General features: G+C 42.1%; 2 protein-coding genes across 3 annotated transcripts; both read left to right on the forward strand.

The window, feature by feature from the left end:
- The first annotated feature begins 95 nt into the window (after window positions 1-95).
- LOC6534226 lies at window positions 96-2,522 on the forward strand. Of its 2 annotated transcripts, none has more exons than XM_002094872.4 (9): window positions 96-550; window positions 608-690; window positions 764-1,423; window positions 1,478-1,570; window positions 1,627-1,659; window positions 1,727-1,798; window positions 1,849-2,185; window positions 2,248-2,366; window positions 2,417-2,522. In XM_002094872.4, the coding sequence occupies exons 1-9, from the start codon at window positions 255-257 to the stop codon at window positions 2,422-2,424; spliced, it is 1,701 nt and encodes a 566-aa protein (XP_002094908.2). In that variant the 5' UTR covers window positions 96-254; the 3' UTR covers window positions 2,425-2,522. The 2 variants fall into 2 exon arrangements, with proteins under 2 accessions (XP_002094908.2, XP_015050517.1); XM_015195031.3 differs by having other exon boundaries at window positions 2,248-2,362.
- A 4,089-nt stretch (window positions 2,523-6,611) lies between these two features.
- Window positions 6,612-8,858, forward strand: LOC6534227 (transketolase-like protein 2). The gene is made up of 2 exons (XM_002094873.4): window positions 6,612-7,515; window positions 7,574-8,858. The coding sequence occupies exons 1-2, from the start codon at window positions 6,697-6,699 to the stop codon at window positions 8,624-8,626; spliced, it is 1,872 nt and encodes a 623-aa protein (XP_002094909.1). The 5' UTR covers window positions 6,612-6,696; the 3' UTR covers window positions 8,627-8,858.
- The last annotated feature ends 2,565 nt before the right edge of the window (window positions 8,859-11,423 follow it).

The following is an 11,423-nucleotide window of genomic DNA, read 5'->3' on the forward strand; positions in this document are numbered from 1 at the left end:
AAGACAGAACTACAAAAAATATTCGGCATTGTTCTTTTTTATTTCAACTTAGTGCAAGCAATAAGTTTCTGTGCCCTTTTTCTACAAAAACCTTAACAAAGTAGTCAAGGATAAAAGTGTTAAGAAGCTTTACGAAATTATTATTTTCCTAAGAGGAAGCAAAATTCCAAAGCATTTACTTAGGTATGAGCCAGATACCTCAGTGGTGTCATAAGACAGCAAAGCTCAACTAAGATATCCATCTAAAAATCGTTATGAACACTTCGGAGAAGAATGACACTGATAGTGGTTCCTTGGGTGATGAGCAGGATCAGGAACTCCGCCAAATACTAAGTTTGATTGAAAGCCTCGACAAAACTTACAAGGCGAACTGTCCAAATGTTCAAGAATTAGGCGCTCAAGAGACAAACGAAGTTCCCAAATCCGACCAGGAAAAGGCGCACACGTCTTCTTCGAAAATCAATTCTACCCCAAAGCCAGAAGGACTTACTTCTGAGGCAGATCCAGACAGAGAATACACAAGTTTTCTGGAGCAAACGAGCGTTCGTTAGTAAGTTAAGCTATTAAGCAATTGCACCTGAAATTTTCCTATACACATGCATCCTAGCTCTGAGTTTCGCATGGCTTCGGGGCAAGTGGTTCAGCAAACGGATCAGACAATGGACTTGCGAGATTACAACTATAGTGAATGTAAATATTACGATTTTTAATTTTTAAAATAGTTTGGGAAATTCAGTTTAAATACTAACTGCCACTATTATAGATCCAGTGTGCCAACCATCCAGTAGCTGGCAATCCTCTGACCCAATGAGTCAGGACTCGATATCCAGAAATATTTGTGGACAAGGAGAGATGGAATCTTCGTCTTCTTCGCCCGGGCAGATGCCCCAAAACTTTAACCAATACGGCTGTGATCAATCTCTTCCGGATGCCGGATCGCGATCGGACGAGACGATTGTCAATGATCCCAGTATTTCCAGTTCAGCTGCATATGAGTGTCCTTGCTGCTCCAAGGACGCCAATGGCTGTTGCTCTCAAATAGGAACTGGTCAGCAAACTGGGTGTTCACAATGGAATCAGGCTAATCTTGGCCAGCAAGAGCAGATTATTCCGGTGCCAATGGGTGTAGATCCCAGTACAGGGTTTCCTATCTACTGTTACTCGACTCCACTAAATTATCCAGGCAATGCAATGTACTCCATGCCAGCGATGCAAATGAATGAAAGTCAAAGGGGAGACGGTAGCCAGAATAATCGGGGAACCGATCGAAAATCCCAAGCTTCTGCCGAATCTTCTGAGGAAAATTGTCCTTCAAACGTGGATAGTGCTTCATTCAATCAAAGTCCCAACAACATAGACATGGAGGCCTTCATGCAAAAGTACCAACAGAGTGTTCAGCAGTGTTACGCGACTGCACAACAAGGTAAGCAAGATAAATTGGCAATCGTGGATGAAATGTAATATGCCGAGTTTTTAGGAATTCAACAATCATTCGCTAGTGCTCAATCACAGCCGTATTTCAATAACTTCTCGCAGGGAGCTCAACAGTTTTACAACAATGGTACTGGAGGTAAATATGAATTAAAATCTTAAGCCAATTTAATCAATTTTAAATCTTTTAAATAGGTACGCAAGCAATGTTTGCCAGCCCCAATCAAGGTATGTTTACTTATTAAGTAATTTACTCTTCAACGTATTTTAAAATCTTCTAATCAACATCATTCAGATTGTCAAGGCATGCAACAGGCTTTCAGTTCTTCCTTCGGCGCTCAACAATATTATAACAACGATTGTCTAGGTACTAACTTAGCATATGAACTTTTCAAATAGTTACTGATTCCCGTTTAGGTGCTCAACCATTCCTTTCCCCAACAATGGCAATGGCTTCTTCCAACTGGTTTGCCAGCAACAATGGATTTATGAACGACTCTCTGCAGAACCACACAGTATACTCCTCTGACTACAGACCATTTTCAAACGACGGCAACCATTTTAACCACTTCCCCAATGGCATGGGCATGGGCATGGACATGGGCATGGGCATGGGTTTGGCCCCCGAACCCTGTAACATCTACGGTCCAGCTGGATCCCCTGGCCTGGTTGAGATGGGCAACGGTGGTCAAGTCTATGGCATGGGTGGTGCCTGCGAACTGAATATGAACGCATATCCTCTCACTCAAATGAGGTGAGGTGTATTCAAGGTACTGAATAATGTAATATTTAAATATTTGCTTCTATCTTCGACAGCTATTCAAGTCCCTATTCGTACGATATGACTGGCTCCACACCGAACTACATTCCTGGATCAGGCGTCCCCATGGCTGCTCCTCAAATGCAAACTAGTCATATAGGTAGTGGAAATGTAGGTTAGTAACAGATAATTGTGTTACATATTTATAATATTCCCAATCAACAGTGCAATAGGGCTGAATAGGAACAAAATCCTCACGTGAGATGGCGATAATGATACAATAACTACTGATTATATAATAAAACTCTTAAACAATAAAACTACAAAAAAATGAATTTATAATCTTGACTAGAACAAAGTATGAAACGCTTCATTTCTATGACACATGAAGATGGAAACTTTGTGCAGCACTTGCTTGAAATACAGCTCTTTGAGCCATTAATCCGCATGGTAATGACTCACAGTGGGCAAAGTTCCACCTTCCCAGATCCTGAACTTCGCATGGCATGCACTTTAAGTCAAAGCTAATTACAGTGAGCTGGTCTATTGATTTTAGCAGTAAAGTACACTAACCTGCGATGGAACCCTCGCATTGGCCAAACAAACGGGCGACATCAGTGACCCACTTTTCGTGCAAAAACCAAGTCGGAAAAGTGGCAGGCGGAAAAAAGGCCAGGCAAACAACGCCCCCAAATGCGAAAGGCCTGTATGTGGAGCGAAAGTGAAACGCAATATGGCCACAAACGACCACATTCGTTTCAGGGGATAGGAGCTGATACTTGGTTTCACTTGGTTTGTCCAGGAAGAGAGGCAAATCAAATATCAAAGTGCCGACACTGAAAGCTCTGGTTAATTGTTTGATGTTAAAGACCGAGGCAAAGCGCAGTTAAGTAAAGACTTCTTGAGATTCTCGGATTGACATTTACTGCCGACTATTCATTAATCTCATGATTCATAGACCCAACTCGTATGTTGGGGATTCTAAACTATTCCCGCCGAAAAAACGTGTGTCAACACCCACAAAACCACAGGAGGTTGTCTAGGATCCACAAACAACGCGCATAAGAGTGATTTATTCTTACGAGGCAACACCTTAAAATTGTAGAAAAGAGAAGTCATGAGTTTGTAACTCCTTCGGTCCCAGAATATGATTAATTGCCCCAAACGAAATTTGTTTCTCTGACCATCACTTGAACACAATTGCGCTTCATTATCGGCGTTTTGGCCAGTGACCATCAGCGGCAGTCAATTACCGGTCGACAGTCTCGTTTCTACTTTTCGATTCTACCCACCAATCTGCTTCACTTATGTCCACAGTGAAAAACGATGTGATTGGGTTAATATCATGAATAGTCATAGAAATGGATTGCTTATTTAGGATCTGTAAATTGCATGTGCGCAAAATAATACATTTATTTTTAAAAATAACAGAAGCCGCTGTAATTATGATACAAGAGTTTTAAATACAGCATTTAAATGATGTATTAACTATAAATATTTATTAAATATAACGTACACTTTCCGATTTGAAATTGAACGTAGTTATTTGTTCCAGTGCATTCCTATTTATTGCCTGGGTGTTGTTGTCAATGTCCTGCTGCGCTATTATTTGTCTTGTGTGAGAGACTCCGACTCGGTATAAATTGGTTTACGCCACTTTTGGGTCATTAACGAAATTGAAAATAGAGACGGACGTAGGGAGAGTACTTGCGGGGAGGGAGCTGTGGAAGAAATGGGAAACGGAGACCACCGGGCTCCCATTAAATCAGTGCCACCTATTTTGGTAGTTGGCCAATCATTAGACACCAGCGGAGCTCGAACTGTCGGGAGTCTAGGCGATATTTAAGCGTCTCCTTGGGAGTTATTGGGCAGGACGTGGGTTTTACTTCTATTTATCGGCTAAAGCGATCGTAATTGATAAGACTTGTGCGTAAGTAACCCTGAATGCCACGTCTTCGAAAGGATAACAGAATATGAGCTTATTTAGTGGTTTAATGTCCTGGTGGTATACCAACTCTAGAAAGTGTTCATAACTCTGCCTTATCTTCATCCTAACTTCATGATTAAACAGCGAGCTGAGGAGAACATTGAAGTGCCTCTAGACAGAAATAAGTAAACAACAGAACTGCAACACTTCCGAAATCCATTTAACCCTTTTCCAAGCCAACATCTCAATCCGAAACGGTTGCAGCAAAAATCCCACAGATAAAATTATCTCGGCCACGAGAGCGACTCACTTTCAGCCCGGGGATAAACTCATATAATTTAATCAAGGGCACGACTTCTGCCTCAAGTAGGTAGCTACCAAATGTCCAGACAAGACAATAAAAAGGCGAAAAGGGATCACGTCGAAAAAAGGAGAAATCAAAGCGTAACAAATTCGCCGGCAGGACTTTCACTCCGGGAAAAGAAAAGAAAAGAAAGGCAAGCAGAGGACACGGATTAGGAAGCTGGCACGTGACTTCTGAGGCCGCGTCCTTTTGTTTGGCATTGAAAGCCGATTATGCCCAGGGTAGCGCATACTCGTACATAGGCATAGGCATTTGCACTTCATTATTATGAGTTATGATGGAACGCAGGCTGGTCAAGCTGGTTGGTTGGTCCTCGCACAATTATGTATGTCACCCCGGGCAAAAGGCATTATTAGTGCTCTGCCATGCAAATCGATTTGCCGTCTATCCGTCGATATTTCTTTTGACATCTGAAGGGTGTGACCAATTTGCATCGCCGAACAGGACACGCGTCGCAATCAGATCAAAGGGAGGGGAGTACCAGAACACTAGATAGGCCCATCCCTATTCTATGCAAATGCACGGAATCAATAAATGAGCTTGGACATAGGTCAATCGCTTCCACTTTGTCAAACGTCCCATTAGAGTCGAGTGCCTGCTTAGCCTGGGAACATTCATCGTGAGTCCGAATGCGATTTTTCATGCTTTTTACATCTGCAATTGGGAATGGTAGTCTCCCTCCCGCTAATTGAATTGTTTATCAGTCCTGAAATAAATCATATAAAAGGTAATACTGCATGTTACTATGAACAGACAACCATATTTACCATAATATGCGACTGCCAAGAATCAGACTAAAATCTAAAAATATATGTATTGTCCTATTGTGATCATACCAACTTTTGTCTTTCATATCACTCACCTTCTTGAGTACATTTAAGATTACCCCAACTTGAAATCTCCGATGCAGATGTCAGTGCTATAATCCCCTTTCCCACGGCTATCAGTCGGCAGAACTCTTAACGCACTTCCACTACATAAATTCGCTTGGATTCGTACTCGCAACATTGGCATTGGATACTGAACCCTTTGCTAAGTGGCAAACATCAGGGGAAAGTCGCTGGGCGTTGCGAATGACGACAAATTACACACACCAACTGCTGGGCCCGTGTCTTCGGTCGGGTATTTACAGGAAATTTGCAAACAATATTGATTTCGGAGCGATCAAAATAAAAATTAATCAATGCACTTAAAAATTTCGAAAAACACACATAAAGAAGCAAACTCAATGACGCGGAAAAGGTAAAGGGTGTGGTGTGCTATGGTATAGTGTGGTGTGGAGGGAACCCCTTTTTTGATCAACCCTCGACTCTGACTTTAAAGTGCTCGAAAGGAACTTAACTAATTTATAACTTATGACTGCACGGCCATGGACAATTTTCCATGCCACTACAAAGGAGAGCAAAAGCCAAAATTTGACATGAGTAGCGGTCGCTTAACCGAAACCATGTGTAAACCCTTTTTTTGTTTTTTTTTTTTTTATTTTAAATTCAAAGTAAACCCTTCAGTCGGGACATGTGAGTGTGCACATGTCAGCAAGCGAATTAATCGAAGAGAAATGATTTATTTAGCGCTCGGACAGACGGAACGCTTTCGAATGCTTCGATGACCCCGGGGAAAGGGTTAGAGTCCAATGCAACCCTCGTGCAATTCCGATTCGCACCCAAATCAAATTTAAACTGTTTTCAAAACTGCACCTCTTTGGCTCATTGATGGGCATTTATTGGTCCAGAGGGTTGGTCCTGCAATTTGGGCTTCTTTTCTGCGTTTTCTCGCTGTGAGAACTGCAATTTTTCACCGTAAATTCACACTGCATTTTTTATTAAACATCCTTTTACTGTTGTGAGTTTGTTCCTTCAAAATATTTACGACCACCTTTGATTTGTAATGGCATTTCTTGGCTGTTTGAGTGATTCGAGAGGGGATGTTGTTTTGATGCTTTCAATTTGCTAGAAATGTGTAATTAATAAAATGAATGCAGTTAAATCATAAAACCAATTTTTTGAGGAAGGTGGGATTTTTGTAAGCTGGATTTCTTATGTTTTTTTTTATTGCGCTATCCCTGCTAGAAATTTTGTATTTTCCGACAGCTGAAACTATACGAAATTTGTATACAGATGGAACATTTATGATATTGAATTGACTCCCAAAATTACAGCAATACAGGCTATCTTTGATAAGCTTCTCAAAAGTAATCAAAATTAGGTAGTGAAAATGTCGAACGCTAAACTGGACAGTAAGGTGGTGCAGAACCTGAAGGACATTGCCCAGAAGCTGCGGATCCACTCGATCACCTCGACGCAGGCGGCCAAGTCGGGTCATCCGACCTCCTGTGCCTCATTGGCGGAGATAATGGCAGTGCTGTTCTTCCAGCAGATGCGCCTGAACATGAAGCATCCTCGCGATCCTTCCAGCGATCGATTGGTGCTATCCAAAGGACATGCAGCACCCATTCTGTACGCCGCTTGGGCGGAGGCAGGACTCTTTCCGGTGGAGGAGCTGCGAAATCTGCGCAAGGTGGACAGCGATCTCGAGGGTCATCCCACTCCACGGCTGAGTTTCATCGATGTGAGCACTGGATCCCTGGGCCAGGGCATCTCCGTGGCCGCTGGCATGGCCTATGTGGGCAAGTACCTGGACAAGGCCGACTATCGCACATATGTGATCGTGGGCGATGGCGAGGCCACCGAGGGAGCCGTCTGGGAGTCGCTCCACTTTGCTGGCCACTACTGCCTGGACAACCTGTGCGTCATTTTCGACATGAACAAGATCTTCTGCTCGGACATTGGCACTGAAATGGAGGTCTATCGGGAGCGGTTGGACGCCTTCGGCTTCAATGCCCTGGTCTTGAATGGCCACGATATCGATGAGCTGGTCAAGGCCTTTTTCAATGCGGCCAGCACCAAGGGCAAGCCCACGGCGCTTTTGGCCAAAACTATTAAGGGAAAGGACTTTGTGGGCATCGAAGGAATCGACGAAATGCATGCCCAGCCATTGGGCAAAAGGGCTGAAATTGCAATCAAAAACTTGCAGGTGAGATTAAAACACCACTTAAAGGTTAACTTTGTTATGATATCATGTGTTTCCTTAGATGAAAATCGCCAATCCCAATGTGCGCCTGTCGCCCAAGAAGGTGGGAAAGTGCGGCCACGCCCCCGAGGTGCACATCAACAACATAATGCTCTGCAGTCCGCCCAATTACCGCCTGGGCGATTCGGTGGCGCCCCGCTTTGCCTACGGAACCGCCCTGGCCAAGATCGCGGCTGACAACCCGCGGGTAATAGCCCTCGATGGCGACACCAAGAACTCCACGTACGCGGACAAGATGAGGAACGCGTTTCCGGAGCGTTTCATCGAGTGCTTCACGGCGCAGCAGAATCTGGTGGGCGTGGCCGTGGGCGCCTCCTGTCGACGTCGCACTGTGGCCTTCGTCTCCACGTATGCCACCTTCTTCACGCGGGCCTTCGATCAGATCCGCATGGGCGCCATATCGCACACGAATGTGAACTTCGCGGGCTCCCACTGTGGCTGTAGCATCGGAGAGGATGGTCCCTCCCAAATGGGATTGGAGGACATAGCCATGTTCAGGAGCATTCCCGGAAGCACGGTCTTCTATCCCACGGACGCAGTGAGCACGGAGAGGGCGGTGGAACTAGCCGCCAACACAAAGGGCGTGTGTTTCATTCGCACGACGTATCCGAACACCACGGTGATCTACAACAATGACGAGATCTTTTCCGTGGGAGTGGGCAAAGTGGTGCGCCAGAAGCCCTCGGACGAGGTGCTCCTGATTGGAGCGGGGGTCACACTGTACGAGTGCCTAGCCGCAGCGGAAAGATTGGAGGAGGATTGCATAACGGCGCGCGTGATTGACCCCTTCACAGTGAAGCCCCTCGATGTGCAACTAATCGTGAAGCACGGAAAACTCTGCCACGGGAGGGTCGTCGTGGCGGAGGATCACTACCAGCAGGGCGGACTGGGCGAGGCGGTGCTCAGTGCTTTGGCCGACTATCGCAACTTTGTGGTCAAGCACCTCTATGTGACCACTGTACCGCGATCGGGTCCTCCGGCCGTTCTGCTGGACATGTTTGGGGTCTCTTCCAGAAATATCTACAAGGCTTGCGTGGCCATCATGAAGAAGTGAGCAGTTTGTGGTGATCTGCATAAAGTTATCTAAGCTCTGACATAAACAAATTTAAAAGTATGACTTAAAACATTTTAAAACTCAAGTTCTATCTGTATCGCAAACTTTTTAATAACTCTCATTTACAAATTAAAAATGTAATGTTTTTTTATATTTTGCTTATTGTGCAAGTTGAATAGAAGATCGGCAAGCTTTATCGAATATCGCCTTGTTGGAAAATGTTGTCAAAATATTATATCACCTTTACTTATTTTATTAGGAATATTAGTTAAGCTATCAAAGAACTTTGTTATAATAAAAATACATTGTGTTTTAAATCCAAATATGAACCAATCCACATCTTAATCAACTACTCCCTTTATAAAGTCAATAATCAACCCTTTTCAAGTGTGACCTGCCCCGATTCCATTGATATTTGCCCTTTTGCCGCGGTATTATATTTTGCTCTACCTGAACTAATAACCGTGCAACGTGAAACGCACTACATGCCACTGAAGTGCAAAGAAAAACTGCATTTGCCAAAAATCAATTGGGCGTAACTAATACAAGGGACTTTACAGTGAGGATCATTTACTGCGTTGGCGGTGTTTTTCGATTTTGATTTTGACATATTTATTTGCAGTGACCTTATCGCAGAGGCGCATCCAATCGCTATCCCCTCTTTTCTTTGTTGATTCATTTTTAGATGCGGTGTTAATATTACACTATTCGAAATATTTATTAGAAGAAAAAATTAGTTTTAAATAATTTAAAAAATAAAAAGAAAAAAAATATTGCAATATATTAATTAATATATGCTCCGCAATATAAGTAAATATTTAGTTTACCTTCAAATATACACTTAAAACATAAATAGCAATAAAATGGATTTATAAAAAATATAATAATATAAACCCACCACAAATTACCAAAATATAAATAAATATTTAAAAAAAAAGGGTATCTTGCTGTCGCAACACTGCAGTTTCTTGGTAGCTATTTCGCCTGACCAAGGGCCACTTTAAATTATCCGTAATGACATCCGCTGCCGTCTAATGTGGCATTCATCCATTTATTCATTTGCCTCTGAGGCAGCAGAGGTCCATTTATTGTTTTCGCTTCCTAATCAGTACTCTTATATTGTTTGATGGTTTGGCTCAGAAGGACAACAGGATGTGCCTCTGTGTGTGGTTAAGGGTTGGCCAAGTGGACAAAGTATCCCTTCCGATTCGATCGAAATTTACGATAAATGCTTTAAAAATTCTATACACCTCAAATACACAATGGACGCATAGATAGCGGAGAGGTTTTTCAATTTTTGTTAAGTGAGCATGGCTAACTAGATTGGTTAAAGATCATAAATTCAGCAAAATGAAAATAGATTAGATGACATCATATGTGGAGAGCCCTTTGTTCCAGCCACACACATGTGAAGGAGTTGGATGTGTGATTTTAGGGTAGATTTATGAGGGAACGACTGCACCTGCTTGAAAATGTCCCACTCCCACACAAACATATAACATTTAATGAGGAAAATCTGTGCCGCAAAATTTGTAAGCAATTATCCGCGGTGAAAAAAGAGCCCAAAAAACAATCATCAATCTCTGTCTGCAACTGTTAAAAGCACATGCATTTAAATTAGACATTTAAGCCAACAGCCCCCGCCAGAAAATACAATCCCCAATATTCAAATAGAACCATGGCAGTATTAAATACGAGGTTTCAACAGTAAAGTACCCATTAAAAAACATTGCCCCAATTACAGAAATAGAAATTATTGTTTTACAAAATGCGTACAACATAACAAACAAGGGAACAATTAACATGTCTCAATAGTTATTTTATTGGAGTATGATGTTTGACGATGAAAACGTTTATACCCTACAAATGTGCAAAGTACGAGGTATAAGAAGAGAAGTGTCAAAAGCAAACACCGAACAGGAGTTTCGCCGGAAACGCTTAATAGGATTTTTACAATTTTTACTATTTTCCTGTGGCAGCTACTGGTTACCAGTCAGTTCCCCTTTCACTTTACTCTCTTCTGCTTTCTCCTCTGTCTTTTTTTTAATTTTCCAAATATTTTGCCTTTCACCGGGTAGAAAAAGGGGTTAGAAAAATGCCAAAAGTGCGCACCCCTGTGTCGCAATGGAAATTCTTTTACACTTTTGTTTTCCTTTTTCCTTGGCTGTTGTTACTCACAGGATATGGTTATTCTTGCTCCTGTTGTTAGGGTTTCATGCACCGCATAACATTAAAATTCAGATTTTGATTGATCATTCTTGTTGAAGCGAATTAGAGGGTATGAGTTCGGGGTAGTAAGCGAATTGAGTGAAAGGATATTGTTCAAAGGATGTGAGAGGAGTATGTTAAAGCCTTGTCCAACAATGTTGGGAATTGGTTATTTTAATGTTTTAAGTGGGAGCATTGTTGGCTAGGTATAAAGCATATATAAAAACAAAGCAGTTGGGAAATTAATAAATTTTACATCATTGTAATTATTGTGCCAAAATGTGTATTGTTTTTTATAACTTGTTTAGACACTTAACTAGATACTATTTAAGATCAAATATTCCCCGAAATTGTTATATTAATGACAACACCTTTTTGTTTAAATTCAAATACCAAAAAGCTGGCTTGCATTAAACAAAATTTGCTAAATGGCTTTAACTGGATTTACATAATCTTACGGATGCATTCCATGAATATGTAATTCAGCCATAAAATATTTATAAAATCGCCGATTCCTTGGAAGACAATTTAGAGGGCGTCACGCTAAACCAACTTTCCCAGGCAAATTTACAAACCTATGGCAAACTCC

This window comes from Drosophila yakuba, chromosome 3L, assembly GCF_016746365.2.
Source record: "Drosophila yakuba strain Tai18E2 chromosome 3L, Prin_Dyak_Tai18E2_2.1, whole genome shotgun sequence".
Taxonomy (NCBI): domain Eukaryota; kingdom Metazoa; phylum Arthropoda; class Insecta; order Diptera; family Drosophilidae; genus Drosophila; species Drosophila yakuba.